General features: G+C 47.6%; 1 protein-coding gene across 1 annotated transcript; it reads left to right on the top strand.

Moving 5' to 3' along the window:
* The first annotated feature begins 381 nt into the window (after window positions 1–381).
* LOC119401204 (cysteine-rich and transmembrane domain-containing protein 1) lies at window positions 382–24,402 on the top strand. Its single transcript, XM_037667891.2, has 3 exons — window positions 382–561; window positions 17,185–17,454; window positions 24,024–24,402. Exons 2-3 carry the CDS (start codon window positions 17,201–17,203, stop codon window positions 24,112–24,114), a joined length of 345 nt encoding a protein of 114 aa, XP_037523819.1. The 5' UTR covers window positions 382–561; window positions 17,185–17,200; the 3' UTR covers window positions 24,115–24,402.
* Window positions 24,403–24,969: the final 567 nt, after the last annotated feature.

Here is a 24,969-nt window from a genome sequence, read left to right on the forward strand (position 1 = left end):
GGGGTCGATTACCGGCCACAGAGGCCGCGTTTCCACGGGAGCGGAATGCAAAAAATTTCGATACGCATTAAGGAAGCTTGCAGGTGGTCAAAATTATTCCGGAGCGCGAGCTGCATTTCGGCATCTGTGATAACGCCGGAGCTGCATTTGGGCGTTAAATCCGGCTAATAGATTGACTAAAGGGAAATCAGTCATGTCGTGGTGGTGAATAGGCACTGAATGAATCATTCAGCAAGATTACTGATTGTTTCAAATGGATACGTCACGCCTGCCAGTCTCCCTGTGTTTAGACCGGCGAGAGGTCGTCGTTAGCCATCTGTTTCTCGTTCATGGGAGAAAAAATAAAGATAAAAGAAAAAGGGCTGGCTGCACTTCAGAGCGAGCACGCACTCTCGCAGTCGCTGTGATACCACAGCAACGGAACAACAACGTATGCCACTGGTGGCTGTCGTGACAACGCCGATAGCGCGATAGGGCTACAGTTGACTTTGGAAGGTCGACGTGGACTTCCCCTATCACACTCGGTTCTCACAGTGCTGTCTGCGCATCCGTCGTAGAAAGGTATGTATATGCAGCGACCGTGCGCGAGTCGAGAAAATGAACGCCGGAACGCCTGGCATAGTTCGAGCGTAGTATATTGTATATTGTGATGTCACATTTTTTAACGTCGGCTGAATGTACAGGAAGCCACTATAGCGCCGTTGACGCCGACATCAAAGCACTTTCACGTTCTGTGCCGCGCTGCTAAGTCCCGAGGAGCCGTGAACAGGGTTTCTTTAACAGTACTGGTTTATCGTGCGATAGTTTTCGGCAGTACCATACCGCCATGGTCCGGACGTAGAATTTTTTAGTCTGGAGGAAGTGTATCACTAACTAATTATCATAATCTCATCGCGTTAACTCGCGCAGCTGGCACGTTTTCAGATCGCGGTATACGCTAACACGCTAAACGGTAATTCCGTAGCGCAAACGGTACGGTATTAACCGGCACTACACGGAAACCCTAACATTTGTTGTATTATTCACTTCGAGGTCGTCGATTGGTCACTTTTGTCTCGAATGACCTATCGGGTAGAAGCGAGCCAAGATGACTTTTTGTCGCTCACGATGCCTAACACGAAAGAGCATCTGGAACATACATTAAAGATGGCGTGTTCTTGTGAGATCGCTGTGGCGTGAAGTGTATGCGCATATATTAACGAATAAATTTTGAACTTTTACCCCCATAATATGGGGGGCGTTTGAGGGGTCGATAAAAAGATATGTGGAAAAACGAAGAACAGCCTGTAGCCTGCCTTGCGGTCTAAAGGAAGCCTTTAACGGGCAGTAGACTTCCAAAAAATGTAGGCAATTTACAGCGTTATGCCAAAAGATGTCTGTATCTATCGTCGTACAGACAGGTAAAAAACAAGTGGGGGCGTACTTGTGTGCACACGCGCATAACCATGACCAGCAGCACACACACAATATATATATATATATATATATATATATATATATATATTCAATGGGAAAGTTCAGTGGGTCCGGTACGTATAGGAAAACAAGACGGTGCACGTACGAGGAAGCAATATTTTATGCCTAACGTTTCGGCCGTGGCACGGCCTTCGTCAGAGAATGAATATATATATATATATATATATATATATATATATATATATATATATATATATATATATATATATATATATATATATATATATATATATATATACAGGGTGTTTCAAGAAATGTGTCCAGCCTTCTAAAAAAATCAGGAAAATAAGATATTTGATTGCTGCCTTCAGAATTGGTTTTTCTGTAGTGGCAGGGATTTTAAGGTGTTTAAAGAAATTATTAGGGACTGTAATTAAGAAAGTTAAATTAATTAACTTTTTAATTAGTGGAGTTAGGTGGTTGTGTCAAATGGGAGAATTGAAGTTCTTCATGCCAGAAACCCAACCCAACTTTGAGATTTCGAAAATGTGGCATCTAGTAATAATTACGAAGTTATGAAATTCAACCAAATTCAATGGCGAAGCCTAAACAGAAACATGGAAGAAAGCAACTGCCATATTCTTCTGAGACGTCTAAAATGAGTGAATGACTTTTTCTGTAGCGCTAGGCATCTTAAGATGGTTAGAGACATGACTTGAGACAGTAATTAAGAAAGTTAGGTTAATTAACTTTTTAATTACTGGAGTTAGGTGACTGTCAAATAGGGGAATTGAAGTTCTTCGTGCCAGAAACCCATCCCAACATTGAGATTTCGAAAAAGCGGCCTCTAAAAATAATTACGAAGTAATGAAATTCAACCGAATTCGATGGCTTTCGCTGTTGAAAGCCGTTGTATTTTGTTGAATTTCATTACGCCACAACAATTACTAGAGGACGCTTTTTCGAAATCTCAAAGCTCGGATGGGTTCCTCGCATGAAGAACTTCAAAGCTCCCATTTGACACAATCGTCTAACTCCACTAATTAAAAAGTTAATTAACGTAACTTTCTTAATTACTGTCCTAAATGATGTCCTTAACTACCTTAAGATTCCTGCCGCTACAGAAAAAGCAATTCTGAAGGCCCCGAGCAAATATCGTATTTTCCTGATTTTTTGAGAAGGTTGGACACATTTCTTGAAACACCCTGTATATGGGCATGGTGGTGGAGTGGCCGTAGCGTTGCAAGTAGTCAAGTAGATCCTCCGTGAGAAGTCACAACGTTGTTTATTTCGACGTTTCAGCCAGAGTCTGGCCTTCATCAGGAATGAGGGTACAGTTTGTTGGTGCTCAGCTTTATACAATCTTAAAGGAGAGAGGATACGCGGAAAAAAAAAGAAAAAGAAAAAAAAAAAGCCCAGTGAGAACATGGGGTAGACCCCCCCCCCTTTTTTTTCCGGCCGCCCCCTTCCACCCCTCCGACGATCACTTTTAAGATGTCCGCGGCCTGCATATCCTTCCCTCCATTAACGTATTGTTCCCTACCAGGCAGCGCCGCGTGGCTCCGGCGGTGCGGTGTGGGGAAGAAAGGAGCTTTTTAAAGAAGTTAAGCCTTTAACTACTCAGTGCCACGTGGACGTCTCGTCCCCGGTGCGGTGTGGGGAAAAAAAGGAGCTTTTTTAAGAAGTTAAGCCTTTAACTACTCAGTGCCACGTGGACGTCTCGTCCCCGAGAGGGGGGGCCACCGCGTATTGCCGCAAGGGCTAGCAAGCGGGCGCAATGTCAATTTTGGCCCGCTCCTGGATTCCGCAGTCGGGGGCTCCTGATTGTGCACAAGGGTGCTGTCGGACATGTCATGCTTGGCACAATTGATTGGTTAGTAAGATAGAAACAGAAACAGATGACAGCTGTACTTAGAAAGAGTAGTTACACTTGGAAGTATTTTCAGTTGTCCAGTGACCGTCGCAGCTGCAGTGCCGTGAACTCTTCAGTTATTATTGTTATTATTGCCGTTATTGTTTTCTAACGCTTTAATTGCTGCAAGTGCACCCGGATTCTCATTTATTCCTCTTTCGAGGGTGTTAAATCGGTGGATGAGGTATGACTTTCGTCGTTCACGTTCTCGGTTTGATTTAAATCCCGTTTCTAAGAGTGTTACTGATAGTTTGTCGAATGCATGGTCGGGAAGGTTGACATGTTTTGATAGAGGTAGACTTGGGGCTGATTTCGCATGGGCTCTGTGATTATTGAAACGAATCCTAAATGGTGTTTCTGTTTGTCCGATGTACTGCATACTGCACACGTTGCATTCGAGTAGGTATACCACATTAGAGGAATCGCATGTTAGGTTTCCTCGTACGTTAATCGAAAACTTGGAGTGTGTGCTGGTTGCCTTGTTTGTTTCTCGCATCGCTTTACATACAAGACATCGTGACTTTAAACAAGGTCGGCATGAATTATTAGGGGGTGAAGTATTGATCTGAGAGTGCACAAGCGTGTCTTTGAGGTTGCGTGGTCGTCCGTAAACGACGCCAGGGGCGGATGGAAATGCGCGTTTCAGACGTTCACTTTGTTCCAGAATGTTGTAATGTCGTTTAAGGATTTTGTTTACATTGGGGAAGTTCGTGCTGTAAGTTAAGCAGAGGTTTGTCCGTTGCAGGTCTTGTTGCGGTGGCCGCTTCATAAGTAAGTCATGACGCTTGAGTTTTCTAGCTTTTTGAACGGCGTCATCAATTACATGTGGGGGGTATTTTTGTTTATCGAGCATAAGTTTTAACCTCTGTGAGTTCGTGTCAAAATCAGCGTCTTTTGAGCAGATTCGCTTAAACCGGTGAGCCTGGCTGTATGGAATACTGTTTTTACAGTGGCGCGGGCGATCGCTTTGGTAATGGAGGTATTGTTGTCGGTCCGTTGGTTTGCGGTATAGGGTTGTAGAAAGTTTGTCTTGTTCTATCGTCACGGTAACGTCAAGAAAATTTACGGTTGCTTGCGAGTAGGTGTGTGTGAAGTGTATGTTTGGATGTACAGCGTTGTAAGTGTCGATAAAGTTGAGAAGTTCATCCTCGCTCTGGGTCCAAATAAGAAAGATGTCGTCTATGTATCTTCTGTATAACAGTGGTTTCAAGGAACTTTGTGCAAGAAATTCGGATTCTAGCTTTCCCATAAATATGTTGGCATAATTAGGTGCCATTTTGGTGCCCATAGCGGCCCATAGCGGAAAAAAAAAGGGGGGGGGTCTACCTCATGTTCTCACTGGGCTTTCTTTTTCTTTTTCTTTTTTTTCCGCCGCGTATCCTCTCTCCTTTAAGATTGTATAAAGCTGAGCACCAACAAACTGTACCCTCATTCCTGATGAAGGCCAGACTCTGGCTGAAAGAAATAAACATCGTTGTGACTTCTCACGGCGGATCTACTTGACTACATATATATATATATATATATATATATATATATATATATATATATATATATATATATATATATATATATATATATATATATATATTAGCATCGATTTGAGTAGAACATCGTACATGTTTGCTCGAGCTGGATGAGTTCACGATAGCACCTTGATATCAATTTTTATAACGAGAATTCCGCATTATCATCATAAACAGCCTATATTATGCTCAGTACAGGACGAAGGCCTCTCCCAGTGATCTCCAATCCACCTCGTCCTGCTCGAGCTGGTTCCATTTTATGTCTCAAAATTTCTTAATTTCGTCGCTCCACCTAACACTCTGACATCCTCTGTTGCGCTTCCTATCGCTTGGTATCCAATCCGACGTTCTAACTGACCATTCGTTATGTCTTTCTGAAGTGGTGACCTGCCCACGTTAATTTTTTTCTTGTTGATATCTGCTAGAATATCGGCTACCCCCGCTTTTTTCTCTGATCCACTCTGCTGTCTTCCTGTCCGTTAGAGTTACGCTTATCATTTTTCGTTCCATTGCGCGATGGGTGGTCCTGAGCTTTTCGGGTTTTGTTATTCTTCAGGTTTCCGCCTCATATGTTAGACCTGACAAAATGCAGTATGTACTCCCTAAATCGCGATTAAGTCGGGGGGTGGGAGGCAGATTGTCAGTATATTCCGCTAGCCAGGATAGTCTGATCAGAGACGAGCTACAGGTATAACTGAAATTAGTAGCTAATAAAGGGGAGTGTATTTATCGTGAGCAATGGTGATCGAAGGCGTGTATCTATCAACTATTTGCACTAGCCATGGTCGAGGCATTTTAACACGTTTTGGTTGGTAACAACTTTATTGATGGTCCGGCAGAGCTTTCGCCGACTGGGCTTTAGGTCTCCCACGTGGGGACGTCGAGGCCTTGCCTCACCGCCGCCTCGCGGGCCTGCTGGACAGCCCAAAGTTGGTCGCCGAGGCTGGGGCTGCGCAAGGCAGCGGCCCACCACGGCGGAAGGGTTCCGGAGTTAGCACCTTCCGGATTTTTGTCACAGTCCCAGAGCATGTGATTTAATGTGGCGACCTCAGTGTGGCAGATCTTGCATATATTTGTCGGGTATGTACTCGGGTAGAGCCTGTTACACTGTGCGGGGTTGGGGTACGTGTGCGTCTGCAGTTGTCTGAGGGCCGCCGCCTGCGTCCTGTTCAGCTTGTCGCTGGGCTGAGGAAAGGTTCGGCGGGCCAGGCAGAAGGCCTTGGTAATTTCATTATAGCTGGTCAAGCGGTCTTTGGTGTTGCCCCATAGACGACGGTCGCCGGTGCGGTTTGTGAGCTCGCGCGCCTTGGCGTGTGCCGTCCTCGTTTAGGTTGCGTTGAGTCTCTGATACCTCTCCCATGTGAGCCGGAAACCAGATGAGCCTGGTTTGACAATCTACCACTCGATGGAGTTGGCTATTGCGTAGGATTCGGGCCGCTCGTCGCGAGATCCATCCTTTGGCGAAGTTTCTGATTGCTTGTCTCGAGTCGCAGATGACCGTCGTGCACGTCGTATCCGTGAGTGCGAGCGCCACCGCCACTTCCTCCGCTTCTTGTGCGTGCTCGCACGGTATACTTGCCGATATTCTCGTTTGGCCTTTCCAATCGACGACCGCGACCGCGAATCGTGAGCGTTCTGCGTATTCAGCGGCGTCAACGAACCGCGCCCCCATTTCGTCTCCGTAAGTGTGGAGGAGAACTCTGGCCCTGGCCACTCTTCTGCCTTGGTTGTGCTCCGGGTGAACGTTCCGTGGAATTGGGTCAACCCTTAGCGTTTGCCTGATCGTGTCTGGAACGGCGGCTTTCTGGCCTTGTTGTGTGTGGTAACGAATGCCGAGACTTTCCATGATCAGGCGTCCCGCTCTCGTGCTCGATAGTCTTTCTAGTTGTGAAGTGCGCTGCGCCTCGGCGATTTCGCTGAGTGTGTTGTGAAGGCCAAGTTGAAGCAACAGGTGAGTGCTGGTAGACTCGGGTAGCCCCAGAGCTATCTTGTACACCCTGAGGATGAGGACGTCGATCTTGGCTTCTTCTGCCTTGTACCAGTTGTGGAATGCCGCGACGTACGCAATGTGGCACATGACGAAAGAGTGTATAAGTCGTATGAGACCTTCTTCTCTCATTCCGCTTCTTCTGCTAGTAACCCTCTTGAGGAGTCTCATGGCGTTAGTCGTCTTGTGCTTTAACTTAGCAATCGTTTCGCCGTTGACGCCGTTGGCCTCAATTATCATGCCAAGGACCCTTATGCTCTTTACTATCGGGATGGTTGCTCCGGTGCTCGTGTGCAGCCTGATCTCTTCATATTCTTGCCTAATTGTCGCCGCCCTCCCACCGCCCCCGAGTGGTCTACCCCTTTGCGTGGGGCGGTAAAGTAGGAGTTCAGACTTTTTCGGGGAGCATCGTAGCCCTGTTCCCACGAGATGGTCCTCTATAGTGTCGATTGCTAGTTGTAGCGCCGTTTCGATGTGGCCGTCGCTGCCTTGGTGCACCCAGATGGTAATATCGTCAGCGTATATTGTGTGCCGGACGTCTTCCAGTTTTTGCAGTTTTTTCCGCGAGCCCGATCATGACCAGGTTAAAGAGCGTGGGCGAGATGACCGATCCTTGCGGGGTGCCGGTGCTTCCCAACGTCTGCTCTGCTAGCTCGAGGTCTCCCGCCACTAGAACGGCCCGTCTGTCCGTCAAGAAATCTCTAACGTAGTTGTAAGCGCGTAAACCGAGGTTTAGCCGTGATACCTGGTGTAATATCGCCGAGTGCGCGATCTTATCGAACGCGCTCTCGAGGTCGAGGCCAAGAATTGCTCTGGTCCCCCTCGTCTTGCCATCGAGCACGTGGTGTTTCAGCTGTATCATTGCGTCTTGTGTGGATAGCTGTGGGCGGAATCCTATGATCGACGGTGGATATGCCTCTTTCTGCTCTAGATGGGCTTGCCAGCGGTTAAAGGGGTATTCAGACGGGGGAGGAATGCTCGGGGGAGACGGGGGGGTTGCGGATCACGTGACCGCGACGTCACGGATTAGCGAGTGGGCGTGACCCCCCCGCGCCTCCTCGGAGGAGACGGGGACGTTTTCCCCGAAAGGACAAACAATCCCCCGGCGGTGGGGGATGTGGCGGAATTTCTGGCTCTTGTTTGGCCACATTGTTGCACTTGCTCCTGCAGAGAGCGGCAGTGGGTGTCCAGTCTGCAGTTGGGGTCATCTGTAGCTGGGGTCATCGTCGTCAGCAGCTGGTGAAACGGGCGGTACAAGCCACAGGAGTAGTCTGGTAACACTGGTCTCCCCCTCCGTTCGCCCCGTCCGTGTGAGTGGGGGGCATTTGTGGCGACTTCTCCTCGCGAGTTGACGTCACTAGGCTCCGCCTTTACCCCCCGAGCATTTCTCCCCCGTCTGAATACCCCTTAAGCAGAGCGTGCTCCATGGTCTTGCCGACACACGACGTTAGTGATATGGGGCGAAGGTTGTCGAGGCTCGGCGCTTTACCCGGTTTTGGGATAAGGATCATTCTCGCAGTTTTCCACTGTTGCGGGAGGCTACCGCGCTGCCAGCAGTCGTTGATGTATTCCGTCAACTGTTCCACGGATCGGTCGTCGAGATTCTTCAGGGCGCGATTTGACACCCGGTCGGGGCCCGGCGCCGATCTGCTGTTGAGATTGTGCAGTGCCGTCCTGATCTCTTCTACGCTAAAGTCCTTATCCAATTCCTCGTTCGCGTCACCCTCATACGGGCGGTGTTGCACGGACGAAGTGTGCGGCACGTACTTCGCCCGTAAACGGGCTGCCACCGCATTTTTACCATGCTTGTCGAGCTCCTTATGTAAGAGACGTGCAAGACAGTCCGTCTGGTGGGACTTAGTCTTCGTTTCGTCCAGCAGGTACTTGAGCAGGTTCCACGCTTTCCCGTTGTGTAGCTGCCCGTCCACTGCATTACATAACTCGTCCCATTGCTGGAGGGTGAGCGTGCGGCAGTGTTCCTCGATGTTGCGGTTGATCTCCGCTATTTTCTTTCTGAGTCTCCGATTGAATCTCTGTCCCCTCCATCTGGCCAGGATTGAATTCTTCGCCTCGATGAGATGCGCCAGGCGGCTGTCCATCCTGTCTGTTTCGACCTCAGTTTCGATTGTCTTGGTTGACGCTTTTGTGTCCGCGACCAGTGAGCAGGTCCATGCTTCGATGTCCGTGATCTTATCTTCTGTAGGCACTTGTTGCCCTCGTTTCTTTCTGAAATCTTCCCAGTCGGTCCAATCAAATTTGCGTTTACTGCCCTGCGCTTTGTCCGGCGTCGGGACATGGATTTCTATTATCATGTGGTCACTCGCCAGGTCGGCGGACGTGTTTTTCCACGTGATGGCTGCCACCCCGGCATTTCTGACGAACGTCAGGTCCGGAGTCGTGTCCCTAGTGGTGGAGTTGCCTATTCTCGTCGGGTGCGCTGGATCCGTAATTAACGTGAAGTCTAGTTCCTGCGCGTCTTGCCCGAGTTGTCTTCCCTTGGCCGTGCTGTATCCGTAACCCCACGCCGTGTCTGCCGCATTGAAATCACCTCCTGCAATAAGCGTCCGGGACCCGGCAATCTTGAGCGTCTTCTGAAGCAACGCCCGAAATCGTTGGCGCTGTTTCGACGGGCTGCTATAGACGTTCAGTAGGAATATGCTTTCTTTCCTCCGCTTAGTCGGCACTAATTCGATGAGAGCGTGTTCCATCTGGACGCCGCTTAGTTCGTGGTCAACGAATGTGAGACGCTTCCTTACGAGCGTGCATAGACCCCTTCCCTCGATTTTGCTGCTGTGCGCTTTGTAGCCTGTTAAAGTAACCGCGTTTGTAAGCGTTTCTTGGAGTAAAATTACGTCTGGTTTTCTTGTTGAATGCCTGATGTGTTGCTGTAGAACTGCCTTTTTGCCGGCGAAGCCGCGGCAATTCCACTGCCATATTACTATCCCTTGATTAGCGTTGGCCATGATGCGGGTTTAAGGTACCCGGCTGCCCTTGATGGGTGCTCGGTCCCGCATCGCTGCTCGCCGTTACGTTTCCGTGTTGCGTAAATACGGGGTGATTCATTGTCATCTGCATGTTTCCCTCGAGGTACAGCAACCTGCGTTCCGCGAAAGTTTAATCCTATAAAGGTTCAAGCGTAAGCATGTTAAAGGTATAGGCGCTCCTATGAGACCGGAGTAGAGTATTCGCGAATGTGACTAGTGTTCCGTTAAAGAATTGTGGGTTGCTATACCACAAGAGAGATCAGGTTGGCGGTAAAGGCGAATAATCAACTCTTTCGCAGCACTTGCAAACCCATAAAATTAGAGATTCACGCATACAGTGGTGCTATAGTGCCAGGTTTTGCGCGCCAACACGTCATTGTTGATGTCAACACCAATTAACTAATCACTCCATCAGCGTACATTACTCGGCCTACCCTTACTTGTGAGCTATTTAAATGGCCCCAACATTCCGTGCCAAGAACAGCTGTTCATCGAATGTCATCGTGACTCTTGTCGACGAGCGACAGCCATTTTAGCCGAAAAGCAGAGCGCTGAAGCAGCATGCGTATGTTGGATTCCCATTGCTATTTCTCAGCCTGAAGTCCCTGGTCAAGTGTTGCGTAGCGCACGATGCATGGTTGCGAACATGGCATGCCGGGCGTGCTGCATTCAAGTTGCCATATGAGAGCTGATTGTCTGTTTCACGGTAACCAAATCACGGTCGTCTGTGCTTGTTTACACGCGATGCGCCACTGCGAAGGCGCCCTTAGCGGTAATCTTGCGCATGATTAAAGGGGTCATGAAGCACCCCTTGGGCTGATTGAAAAAACACATCCTGCGGAAAGCTGACACGGCTATGAACTGCTCTGCCAAATATTACAGTCTTGCGCGCCGCGTAATGGCCACAAGCGGAGCGCGAAGTTGCCGTTTCCCCAGGCACCCTCTTTTCAAACAGAGGCCGGTTCTCACTCTCGTCGGTGGGCGGGGCGTCGGTCCGCTGTACGTCGCAAGACCCATAGCATGCTTATTGGCCGATAGCCGACGTAAATCGAGAGCGGCGTTCGGATCAGATGCGCTTCTTGCCGCGGGGTGCCGCCCCTTGCCGGCGCCGCACTCCTCAGTAACGGTAGCCGCACTCGCGCAAGCGAATCACAGCGGGAGAGCGATCGCGTTTCATGACGCGCGCTGGCGTAACTTCTTTGCCCCATGCCATCCCTCCCTGTCTAGCTTCCAGTGCGCTCGCCGGCACGAGAAAAGAGAGAAAGCGCTGGGAGCGTGCGCCAAACCCCTGTAACTCCGCTGATTCTTGACGGATTCGAGAAATTTTTGCGGCAATCGATTCGGGAGGCAGTACACTCCGATACTGAGGCCATTAGATCATTACTTGGAAAAGTGGTTCATGACCCCTTTAAGGGTGCACGTACGGGCGACATAGATTTGACTGAATAAGCGCAGGAATTTATATCCTTGTACGGTTTTTTTCCTTCTTTGTGTTTTACATAATCTTAACTCTCAACTGCGGAATTATCTCGCCGTGAAAACATCACTGCAAGACGTGTGGACGGGATGCAAAGGAGGGGGGGGGTTCGATAGGCAAAGGGGTGTATGCGCGCGTTAAAGGGGTCATGAAGCACCCCTTGGGCTGATTGAAAAAACACATCCTGCGGAAAGCTGACACGGCTATGAACTGCTCTGCCAAATATTACAGTCGTGCGCGCCGCGTAAAGGCCACAAGCGGAGCGCGAAGTTGCCGTTTCCCCAGGCACCCTCTTTTCAAACAGAGGCCGGTTCTCACTCTCGTCGGTGGGCGGGGCGTCTGTCCGCTGTACGTCGCAAGAGACATAGCATGCTTATTGGCCGATAGCCGACGTAAATCGAGAGCGGCGTTCGGATCAGATGCGCGTCTTGCCGCGGGGTGCCGCCACTTGCCGGCGCCGCACTCCTCAGTACACGGTAGCCGCACTCGCGCAAGCGAATCACAGCGGGAGAGCGATCGCGTTTCATGACGCGCGCTGGCGTAACATCTTTCCCCCATGCCATCCCTCCCTGTCTAGCCTCCAGTACGCTCGTCGGCACGAGAAAAGAGAGAAAGCGCTGGGAGCGTGCGCCAAACCCCCGTAACTCCGCTGATTCTTGACGGATTCGAGAAATTTTTGCGGCAATCTATTCGGGAGGCAGTACATTCCGATACTGAGGCCATTAGATCATTACTTGGAAAAGTGGTTCATGACCCCTTTAAGCCTGAGATGACGCAAATTTGAAAAGTCATTTCGTGCGCTGGCGCATTAAACTTGTCACAAAGCGAAGTTTCTCTCCCACATTCAGGGGCGCGTACTACGTACTGCCAAGCACGATAATACGCGATGAGCAAGACTTTTGCATTACGATCGTCGAAGCAGAAGTAAAGGCATGCAGCCTCGTGCGGACGGAGAGCGCAGGCTATCGTGCGAAGGCTTCGTTTGCGATTGTGGGCGTACATACCCCTGCTTATCGGGATCGGTGTCACGCCTGTGCTGCTAGCGGCCGCTTTCCACGTGTGTAATACGCATACGAGGACGAACGGCTGCCCCTGTTTTCCGACACGTTAGCTGCATGCGCCGTTGCTTTGTTCCCATTTGTCTCCTGTTTTCACCCCCCTCTGAGTGTCGGGTAGCAAATCGGATGTTCGTTCTGCTTGACCTGTCTGTCTTTCTTTTTCTTTCACATTCTCTATCCACGTGTAGTCAGGAAGACGCAGCGGCAGTGAGACATGATGAGGTCTAGTGGCATGTGAAAATATGCGCGCATGTGCGAACAAAGAATCGAACATCCTCGCGAAAAAGAAGTCTTCGACTGAATTATCGGCAAATTGCAGTACAGACACATGCGCTAAACGCGTCTAACGAAATGTTACTAACTCAGCCGAGATCTTCCTGTCAGACCTACGGGCTCCATACTGGTAAGACAACATAAGTACGTCCCTATAAATTGCCAAAACACCGACCTACTACGTATGCAATGCATAAAACTAGTGAACATGCGTTATCCTCGTGGAAGCTGCCTATATTACAATAACGCTGATAATAACGAGCAGCTGCTGTAAGGCTAATAATAATAATAACAAAAATAAAAAAAACTAGCACTGTGCAGCTATAATCAACATACAGAAAAATAATAAACAATTCAAATTCCTGCTTAAACTGTGATTGGATGGTGTGTAGAATGGCACTCTCAAGAGGAATTTATATAGTATTTAGTCACATCAAGGCCACAAAACATGCGACTTATATCGGCATATCACGTGTTTGACGCTGTGTATAAATGTGACACACATCACTGAAGTTATATAAATATATATAAGTATTTCGTAAATGCGCAGAGCAGGGCCGAAATCACAAACCTCCGTTGAAGCTTTAAACTGACAATACGCTGCAAAGGCGCCATCACGTAGATGTGACACTGCACGCGATGCCGTAATACGCTGAATAAACTGAAGTACTGCATGATGTAAGAGCATGTGGGCCGGATTTCAATAATTTGTCGTTCGTGGGAACTGTTTGTCACTGGCCCCTAACTTCGCTGACTAACACTACTGGGCGGCACCCGTTCTTGTTCCCCGTAATCGAACATTATTTCGGATGCACGTGCAATGTCGTTGTTTATCTTATCAGAGTACAGTATTGAGGTGGCTGTGCGGCCCGCTCATATCCTGAATGGCACTTCTACATGTGCATTTTCTTCACCATGCGTCACACTGCGACCTCGGCTATCAGTCACCGGACGAACGTGGGTTTCCCCGCACGATACAAAACTATTGTTTCACGCAAATAGGAGGATGCGACACAGTGTGGTGAAAACACAAAAACAGAGCGTGACGCCTCCCACCCCTCTCTCCCCTTTATTTAACGGTTAGGAAGGCCCTATAATTGTAGGAAATATTTAAATACGTGTAGTAATAATCAGGGAAACCGTTCTAGCGAAGAAGTCACAGCGCATCATAGTCGATTTGCCGTTATAGGTACAGCTTTTGGTACGCAGTAGGGCATGTCCTTTCGGCAGCGCTGCAGTATACAGTTGTAAGTAGTTCTGCGAGTATTCCGTAGCGACTATTGGATTGGTGATAGGAATACGCTGACCCGTGGTAAACAACGTAATGAACATGTACTACAGCAGGAGAGTATGGTGCGCTGCTGCAACGTGGAAGCCGATATACTTGTATTGACAAATACAGTTTGCTGTGTCCAGGTGCGCAAATAAGTACGGTGCTTCATTTGTGCGAGAATAACCTAGCAATTATTTGTGCCAACATTCGTGCGAAAAATAAACAGCATCATGCAGACTTTGCCCGTTATTAGTCTGGAGCCGGATTCACAAAGCTGTTCATTTGTAAGTCTACTTTGCCATTGGGTGGCCGCATTCGTTAATGATGCGCCCAGCATCAGGGTTGGTTGAAATTCCAATAACTGTTGGTGTTTAACGTCCCAAAACCACGATATGATTATGAGGGATGCCGTAGTGGCGGGCTTCGGAAATTTCGACCACCTGGGGTTCTTTACCGTGCACTTAAATCCAAGTACACGGGCCTCAAGCATTTTCACCTCCATCGAACATGCTGCCGCCGCGTCCGGGATTCGGTCCCGCGACCTTCGGGTCAGCAGTCGAGCACCATTGGTTGAAGTTGTCTTACGATCTGGTCTAGCGTAAGAGGCTTTTGTGAGTTTTTTATTCACACGTTTCATAGTTTTCTTACAGAAAACCAAAGGGGTGAGGGCTAAAGGCGCGAGCATGCGCCTGACTGAGGCTTTGACCCCTGTGTAATCAGTGCTCGGCGAAGCAACATATTTAAAAGAAAAAAAAAAGCTATGTAGACAGTAACACATGGTCGAGTAACATAAACAACATGATCAACATGATTAACATTAGTACAATAAATAACATAGGTGACAGAACTAGTTCGGGCCTTCATCTTCATCCACGTCGCTCTTCGCCGCAGCCCAGGAAAGAGCAATAAACGATAAAGAGACTTGTCCGCTGAGGTGGTTAAAGACACCGATGTACTACGTAGGTGCAATTCCTTGGTGGTATACTCGACTCACGAGATGTCCTGCCAACGGGCTGCAGACAGCATCGTTTCATCGCTCGAACCGCACTTAATGTGGTGCGAAGAATGGCTCGAGCAGGCTTGAGCAGTCACCATTCTTCGACGCTGATGTTACACTCGGCAATGGTAACGTCAGTTGTCGGGCTTGTTGGTGCATAGCTGTGAAAGTAATTCTTAGGCGCAAAACAGGAACGCGGTCAAAAGAAAAGACACGGACAAGCGCAGACTCACATCCGAATTTTACTATTCCGATGCTTCGCTTCATAAACCCTCAAGCATGCACACAATACCGCAACAAGAGAGCTTACAAGGTATGAACCACGCTTAATCACATCCTATCAGCTAGAAAAGCGCACTCATTTTCAAAAAGAGACAATGAGGGAACGCTGATACATTCGTCTCCAAACTTTTTGATGTACCGTACATAGAGCCTCTGCTAGTTCCCCAGCCACCTTGTCTCTGCTTCTTCGTAAAAAGTGTGCGTCATTCAGCAAAGGCTCACACGTGCAATCTTTGCTATGATGCGCTCTTTAGCTGATAGGACGTGATTAGGCTTGGTTCGTATCATGAAAGCTCTTTTGTTGTAGTATTGTGCGCATGCTTGCAGGTTTATATGAAGCGAAGCATCATAATAATAAAATTCGGTTGCGAGTGCGCGCTTGTCTGCGTCTTTTATTTCGTCTTTGTTCCTGTTTTGCGCCCAAGAATTACTTTCCTAGTTACACTCGGTACCGATGGTGAACCACGTACTTTACCGGTTAACTTTAATATCGCCTTCAACGTCGCGGCACTGGAAAGGCCTCAGGACAGCTAGGGTGCCACATACAGCTATATATGCCGGCAGCAAGGTTTTGCACGAGTCTGTCACCCACTGTCCGCGTCCTTGCATCTCAACGTCTTCTCTTGCAGCCGTGCCACCTCTACCAGTTTTGACAGCTAGAGCTCAGGCGAAGCGATTTCAAGCAACTACCGAGGTACATTGAACACGTGCCTCATCACCCCCCCCCCCGCCCCATCCCCCCCCCCCCCTCGAGTGCTGTGCATCTTCTGAAAAACAAAAAAAATCGTCCCGGCGGCACCGCACTCATTCGGTAAACCGATTCAGATCAGGTTAACGGATTCGTAGTACAGCGGCAGTCAAGAAAGAAAACTTCTTGCAAAAGGTTTGGCTGAAGTGGTGTGGAATCTTCCCCTGAATTTTCGTCTTAGCGTGGAGGCTCTAGCGCCTTATATCTCACATCTTAAGAATGTTGTCGGTAAGTTTAGAAACTTGGCAAAAACACTCACTTATGAGAAGCAAGAGCACGGGAATAAGACGATGGCCCACCTCTGTGCTTAAGGCTCTGGCTGTAACGAACCCCTGAATCGACAAGATTCCAATTGGGCCCAATGGCACCTTCCTAATTTATAATCAGATAGAGCAGCTGAAAGTGAAATAGCAGAATGGTTGTCTACCACAATATGAACGCACATCTGAGCACTCGCCAACTGACATAAGGACAAAACCTTCACCTTAATAAGGCGATATCCATGTCCTGCATGTCCGGAAATAGCCATGTGAAGATACGTAGTTTTTTGGAAGGGAGCCTTGGACAGCTTCAACTTCGAGGGTCAACTAATGCTCGTCGAGATGGCCCAGGATGCGGCCAGAGCTCAGCACCCTCAAAGACGTTTATTCTCTATCTGTCCTACTGACGGGCAAGGTAAATCGCACAGCATGGATTTCCGGTGCTTTTTAACCTGGTTGAAAATTGACCGCAGCTTGGACACCCTGTGCTCTAGCTGTATACTTCTCTTTCCACGCATTAGATAAGGTAGTTCGTTTAAAGGTGACTCAAGTCCCCTGCCCCCTCACTTTCAATCGCAACCTGTTGTTCCTACATTTCTCATTTCTGCCAAACAGCAGCAGCACCAACAAATAACACGCTATTACATTCTGTGACGTTTCATTTACTGCATGCTACTTGATTTCCATAGGCACATTCGATAAATCAACATGCGTACGATTTATTAATTTCTTATCTTTTCGCTGATAAAATCATGATATAGTGCTGCAGTGAAACGTGGTGTTAAACCAAACAAACCGTGAATTGCATAATTTAAGCGGAATTTTAAATGTGAACGCCAAGCGAGACAGCGGTGCAGCCATTTAGAGTCACTAAAATATATGTTGTGTTTAGGCAACTTCTGAAACGCTCCGCGTCCGCGATACGGTAAACCCCAAGGAGCAAATGTGGATCCTGAAACATTTTTTTGTTTAATCGACTATTCGAACGCAGCTAACCTCTGGGCAACATGAGCTACGGATATCCGCAGGCGCAGCACCAGTACCAACCTCCGCCAGCGCCAGGATTCGCGCCTCCGCAACAGGCGCCGCCCCCCGGCTACCCCGGTTATCCGCCGGCACCTGTAGCGGAGCCCTACTTCGCAGCATCGGCGCCAGTCGGCGGCACGTACCAACCACCGCCGGCTCCCGCTCCCCAGCACTTATATCCAACGCAGCAGCAGCCTGGCGGCTACTACGCGCCGCCGGCGCCGCCGGCAACCGTGTACGTGTTTTCCAAACAGCAGTTGGGACGCCGCTACGAAAGGGATTTGGGGAGCATACACAAAGCCATGAATATGTGCCTCATTTCTGAAAGACGCTCGTAATATTCGATAGAAACCCACTTTCCCACAACCATTCACTCTGCCGTTTGATGAGTTCTATTCGGCGATGTTTCTGGCGTTTTGTTAATTTAGCTCGGAAACTGATCCACACAAATAACGCACAGTTAGAATGGGCATTTCTTATGCCTACTCCTGCTACTCTTGAAGGTGTACTACTAACATTATATGTCCTGCTCGTTATTGTAGAACAAAACTTTATATATATATATATATATATATATATATATATATATATATATATATATATATATATATATATATATATATATATATATATCGCCCTTTCTCGCCCTGCTACACTTATAAATATATTTTGCTTTTCTTTAGCCGTCATACGTCATACTCTCCAAACATGACACTTTTACGATTTTACGAGTGGAAATAGTGTGGTAGTGTTTAGAGGGACTTCGAAAGCATGTGTAACTTCTCCTGTAATACCAATAGCACGGCGGAGCCACTGCCACACTTAGTCATCGCGACGTCGCATTTTACAGCTTCTCCGCGAACATTCTCGTATAACGTAACGTGCAAAATTATGCATGATACAACCAAACCTCGGTGTCAAACGAAATGCGAGGGAATTCACGACTATGGTAGGAACTATCCCCACGTGTAACTGTAACAAGCACGCGTGATTTCTGTGTGTCGAGGTGAACACTGAAGTGTGTCTTTTGTTCACAGCAAAATGAACCAGAATGTTTGGTAAAACATAGGAATTATTCATCAAATAACGTTAAACGATCAATAAAAATATTTTGGCAAACAACCACGCGGTAAATGACTTGGACGCGCAGCTTGTAATGATATTGTTAGGTTAAAAAGGTCTTCTGGTACTCGACGAAAACAAGAGAAAGAAATAAGCAGCTCATTTGGGCAGAGGAGGAAGCGGCCGTGATGAAAATGCTACTTCCCAATTGCATTTTGCCCTGAGCCACGCTTTGGGAGCCCACTTGAAGTCCATAAAGCTTAATGAGCCATTAGTATCTCTGGAAAACAGCCTGCTCAAATAATAGCATTCGTTCACGCTAGATAATTTTTTTTGTTCATTACAGCGGCAAAATTGCCGCGCAGGGTTTAATATTTCGTAACCGATATTTTATGTAATGACGTATTTGTTTCATGATAGATTATTTTTGTATTGCTCCCAAGCAGTGAAACGATGTAAAACATTGTTTATATGCTTGCATGATTTCTTTATCAAACAATTCAAGCGCAAAATAAAAGGGTCATCCGCCCTTGCACAAACGTTGCATAAACGCTACGATGAAAAACCGTATCCGGATTTTCTTTCTATGCGCTTTGTATTTCAAATCCAGGACATATATTTTTTTCCCTCTCAACTTGCAACGCTTTATTTCTGACAAATCCGTATAGATTTCCTTCACAGCTTCGGGACACGAATGGGTGGATGAGGATTTTTTGTTTCATTAGTCATCCTTCATCCACTTTGCAGACAACCGCACAATGATGCGCCGTAATTATAGTAAATGTTTTTCTGCACACTGATTGCGCTGTGAGGGAATCTAATTTACAACATTTTGAATTTCTTTCCGGCCAATGAACGTAGAGATGGCAATGCTGGCCATGGCCATGCTTTTGGTCATGTTTTACACGCGTGTATAGGCTCTTGTGGAAGACCAGTATTGAGCCGTCGGTTATTCGGGGATAGAAAGGTTCACGCTGAAGACGTCTGCTTTTTGTGTGTTGACGAGACGGCGAAGGATTTAAAGACTTAGAAAAAAAGTGTATGCCTTTTGAATTGAGGCCCATCACTCACCAAATGAAAGAGAGCTTGCGCTCAACGTGTTAGCCGTATAAAGATTCTTTTAAGGAACGTCGGCATTGCTGTTACGTGGCGAAATTTTCTTTAAGTGTGTCTACCCGTCGTGGCAGACTGGCGGCAAAGGGGTTGCTTAGCGCGAGGACGTTGGTTTGATTCTTGATTCCTGACCGCGGCGGCCGTATTTCGGCAAAGGCGAGATTCGAACATACGTGTAATTACAACTATGGGCACGTTAAGGAACTCCTGGGGAACAAAATTAATCCCGAGTCCCCAGCTACCGCGCGCATTATAATCATATCATGGTTTTGGCACGTAAACGACGCAGTATTTAATTTTGCGCAATTGTGTTAAGCCCATGAGTAAAGTAAGTAAAGTTGCATAAATTACAACTATCGCCATTCGACGTTACGTAGCACAGCCTCACAGCTTTGATAAAGTTTATCAAGTATATAATTTCCAAACACGCGTCTGGTATGCTTCCAAGTTTAGTAACAGCCGTAAATGTTTTCGGGATAGAATACTACACATGTGCCGTACACATGTCGACATAGAGTGCGAGGCGAAGATGCTGGCGATTATACCTGACTCAAAGCAATGCAGCAATTAAGCGGTCATCGAGACCAAATAGTCTACTATAGGACAGAGACGTCTCGACCTCTGCATCCAAAACACTTGTGCGATCAACGCGAGTGAGCACACCTCATTCATGCTTCCGTCACCGGCCCGACTCCGAGTGGTTTGACTTATAAAATAGTGCAACACTGTGCTAAGGGGAAGGCATGAACTAAGACGAAGGAGACAAGAAAGAAATGTGAATTGAGGTGAATTATAGGCGAATAAAATGCGTGAAGTAAGAGTAAATAAAGTTGAATAAAGCGTAAAGTGAAGCAGTATATAGATGTATACAGTCGAACCCGTACACTCTAAGAAAAAAAAGAGTATGCGTGACTCTTTTCGGAGAGTTCTGACTTGCCACGTATACGACTCTCTTTAAATAGTCACGGTGACTCTCTTCGTGGGTCAGGGTCGGCTCGCTCTAGGAGAGTCTCCTGACCCTCTAGGAAGAGTGCAAAGACTCTTATCGGGAGGATCACGTTACCACTTATAGGGAGTCAGACGACGCTTGCCGGTAACGCTTCTAGGGTGGTCAAGGGACCCACACCGAAGCATCAAGCGACTCCACAAGTATTTTAAGCTACTCATTTGATCCTTGCTCTACTTTTGCGCGACTACTATTGAAAATAGTGGAGTATTCATTTTAAGCAAGTCCAATAATACTTGCCGTTCTGCCCAGCGACTGTAAAAAAAGAATAGTTCAGTTTTAGCATTATTTTATTCAAACTCGTCAAAACAACACATATTTTCCAGCAAAGTTATATAGAAAGCGCGAAATGATGGTCTGTGATTTCCAATTAAGAAGTTTGGGTATTCCTCATTTACATGCTTCTATGAGTATAGCCAACCAAAATGTGTGACTGTGATGTGTACAGTGTCATATGGTGATAAATGAACAGCAGAAATCGCCATCATGTTTCCATATTTATTCCTTCTGATTAAAAATAAATCAAAAAGTGGTGGCGGCTTGAGGCATCAGACTTGTGGCTTGCTAGTTTGTCGCTCCTGTCCAGCGTGAGCACCATGAAAAACGGTATCTGAAAAGCAGAACGTGATATTATGATGAGAAAATGAAATTGCAGTAAAGGTTTGCAAACCTACACAATAAGTGTTTAACACAGACATAATAAAGGCTAACAACAAAACAACAAATGCAAACAGGCATGCTCAGGAACCAAGTTTTTTGACGTCGAGATCAGATATGTCACATTTTAGAATTACCGCACATAGCTCCCACAATCACGCACACTCACTCGATTCTGTAATAACGCCCAACGTCATCGCAGTGTATGCAAATCACGAAAACAGCAAACAGAAACGAGGGAAGAGTGCACGGCCGCGGCTGCACCAACGCGCGCCGTCGAAAGTCTAGAGCTTTTTCACTTTACCGGTGAAGCGTGTCCAACTTGAATGACTACCGCGTACGTTCTGGAAGCACCGTACTATATCTGCACCTCAAACTACCGTCTTTAAGCCAACAAAAACCATTATATATAGTGCGTCTGAGCGTTCTGTACAGAGGCATTTTTTTTTCACGTTCCCACGCGCCGAAGCACGCTACACACTCAAGGTCGATGGAAATGTTATGAAGTAGACTAAAGTGCATCTCAAAACGACATCTTGCACATTCAGTAGCGCAGACACAACGTGCGATCAGCAAAAAATGACCCTTGATAATTTTTTGCATCGCTCACTATAAGGGAGCTTGCACAGCAACGCGCATGCGGTGGCAACTCGTTAACTGACAGCTTTAGTTGGGCATCCGCAACAGCCCTGCGGACACAGGCTGCTGTTGGAAATGGCTGGCAGATAACTTCCGCAGAGCTGCTGCAGACGCCCAGCTAAAGCTGTATAATTAGTACCTACGAAGCAGTACACTCACCGTTAACTGGCGCCCGTTGTTCCTGTCCGCAGCTCCAGGAATATTCCGTCCTCCAAGCGTCACCGCGTCACTTCGTGCACGGAGCCGGCGTCAACACCAACACCACCGAAGACGCGCATGAACAGACACACAACCCGCGCAACCAACACGCAACGCATTCCAATAGACGAGGAGACAGAGAGGAAAACAGAAGCGGCACGCCGCCCCGGCGCCGTTGTGGCGCGTTGCCTCGCCTCCGTCGTCGAGCCAACGCGCCACAACGGCGCCAAAGGGCAAGCGCGCGATATGTATGGCGTATACGGCGCCGCCGCCAATCGAAACGCGCTTCAGGAGAGTCCCGTGACTCCAGCCGAATTGCGAACTCTCTTTCTCTGCCTGTACCTTCCAAAAGGGGTCAAATGGACACCCGAAGAGAGTCACGCGGCCGTGACCCTCTTTTGACTCTTTTTTTTCTTAGAGTGTATATATTGAATCTGAAGGATGATATATATATGGTGATTTACAGAAAGCAGCAGGTGTGCAGGTTGGGAGGGGGAGGGGGTCTTAATGTAGTCAGAAGGAAATAAATATTAGAGAAGGAAACGCAGGGAGGTTAACCAGTTTAGGACAACCGGTTTGCTACCCTCCACATGGGAACAGGATGGGGGAGATTGAGAGATGGAGAGGAAGGAGAGAGAGAGAGAGAAAGACAGCGCATAACACAGCACACACACAGTCAGTCACAGTCCGTCACTCTCGTGTGGTACGCGACATCACTGTCACAAGTCTTTGCCCAAGTCCGTTTCTTTTAAAAACCTCAGTACTTCGTCGCCTTCAGCTGCGATGTCTTCTGTTGACGACATGTAAGAATGCTTCCAACAGACACTGGTCTATTGTCAAGGTGCGCTAGAGCGGACGCCAGAAACTGTCTGTGAATATTATATGATAATGATGATAGGATGTGATAATTAGTGCATAAGCGAATCAAAGGTGAAATAAGGTGAATTACATGTTAATTAAAGTTAAATAAGGGGAAATCAAATGTGAATTAAAGTGAATTAGAGGAGTAGGGGTGTATGCAAGTGAACCAAATGTGAAGTAACCGTGAATCAAATGTTAAAGAGAATTAAAGCCAATTAAAGCCAATTAAAGGTGAATAAATGTGAGTTAAGACTTCGGCAATCAAGTCTCAGCATGCGCAACCAGCGTTGATGTCTAGGTGACCGAGTGAGAACAAGGAATAGGAAGTAACAGTGCAACCGACTGAAATAGTATAATTTCTGCGGTTTTATGTGCCGAAACAACGATATGATTAAGAGGCACGGCGTAGTGAAGGGCACTGGAAATTTCGACCCCCTGGTGCTCCTTAGCGTGCACGGGTCTCTAGCATTTCACCTCCATTGAAATGCGACCGCCGCGGCCAGGATCGAACCCGCGCCTTTCGGGTCAGCAGGCGACCACCGTAATCCCTGTACCACCGCGGCAGCAATCGACTGCAAACGTCAAAGTAACGCAGTGAGAGTCTCGCGAGCGTAGGCTTTCTTTCGCCTGTGCTCACCTTAGCGTTAGCTAAAGGAAATGTGAATTTCAACGCGACAACGTGGAAGAGCTTGCTTTGCAGAAATTACAGTGTTTAAGTGTTGTGAGCGAGAAATGGGCGTTGTCAGTGAGCAAAAAAATCGGCACTGATGCAAATAATACATACCAGGGGCTCGAGCCGGAATTGCACCCAGGTCTTCGGCGTGGTAGTCAGGTGGAGTCACGTCAGTGCTTGAAACTGCTTCAGGAAATAAAAAAGAAACCTTATACAGGCGTCAATTAGTGCAAGGAGTCGCGCTAAAAAAATTAATATTGCGTGGCAGAAGCGTAGAATCGTGCCAGGCGCCACACCATTCGAATTGAGCAACGAGTGGGCGATGTGAAGGTCCAACCATTACAAAGCGCTCAGGCAAAATTCCCAAAATGATTTGCAGTAGGCATTCTAGGAGAGTTCAAAGCTGCCAATTCTACGCGCAGAGACGTTCCTTTCCTCGCGGCGCGGTTTAGTTGTCCACCGAGAAGCGAAGCGTGGCAAGCACAGGGAAGTGGTTGCAGATTACGCTATCGCGTTCTACTCTTGAAGGCGAAGCTCAAGCGTCCTCGAAGTATTTTGGTGAACTTTACAAGTCGCGCGCTCCTTTTCTTTGCAGGATTGTGAAGGAGAAAGAGGACAGTTGCGCAAAGGACTGCTGCTTGTGTGCCCTGTGCATGGGTCTGTGCTGCCTGTGCTGCCAGGACTGAGGCGGGGCGTATCTTCATGTGCATACGCTTTTCATCGCGGCACGGGTTACAAAACATTGTGTTCCGCGTTCTCCTACATTTCGAGATGACGACGGTGCTTACAAAGCAATGGCATCATTAATGCATGGCTCTTGCGAAGGTATAAATCCGCAGACAGCCCACTTGACACACAAAACTTCCACGGGAGAGAGAGAGAGACTTTTAATGCACGGTGTGCTGTCTTCAAAAGGAATCAAGAAAGGGCTTCTCATGTGCAGGTAACTGACGACAGTCAGCTGTGATCAAAAAGGTAAATCGTAATTAGGGCGTCGGAGAAGAACTAAAAGTTCTTATGAAATTCGAAGCTTTTCTGTATACCTAGTGTCTAACGCTGCGTCTTTGCACTAAAGTATCGTTTCTTTAATCGTGAAGCAAAGACAGACTTACCAACAGCGACCTGTGTGATTGGTTGCTCAGTGTTATATGAAGAGACGCTGGTACGTGCCGCTGCGTTGTCATCTGTCTTCGACCCCCAGCAACGCAGTAAGCGATTGCCCTAAAGGGAAATTGGTTTCCTTCCTTGTGCGCTTGCTGCTCCCATTTTCTGATTCTTAAAGGCACGTAGCCGGGATTCATGTCCCGGAGACTGTGGATGACGGCTAGGCGGCAGTTGCGCAGAGAGGGAATGAGAGGGATTATGTTGCCTTGCTGAATAATTTATCGCAGTTGAGAATCTGTTATCGGTGCGCTGACTGAGAAAAATTGGGACCGGTTGTTCATTATTGTTCTGGGTCTTATCGATGCGATTCCGCGTTATTTTGTCTCTAGGATTTTCTTTCTCGGAGAAATACGCGAAACTGTGAAGTCTTGGCGAAG

This window comes from Rhipicephalus sanguineus, chromosome 1 (assembly GCF_013339695.2).
Source record: "Rhipicephalus sanguineus isolate Rsan-2018 chromosome 1, BIME_Rsan_1.4, whole genome shotgun sequence".
Classification (NCBI taxonomy): domain Eukaryota; kingdom Metazoa; phylum Arthropoda; class Arachnida; order Ixodida; family Ixodidae; genus Rhipicephalus; species Rhipicephalus sanguineus.

Coding starts and splice junctions, on each gene's coding strand:
- LOC119401204 (XM_037667891.2), top strand. CDS start 17,201: ATGAGCTACGGATATCCGCAGGCGCAGCACCAGTACCAACCTCCGCCA. Junction 17,455..24,023: donor CCGGCGCCGCCGGCAACCGT/GTACGTGTTTTC, acceptor TTTTCTTTGCAG/GATTGTGAAGGAGAAAGAGG.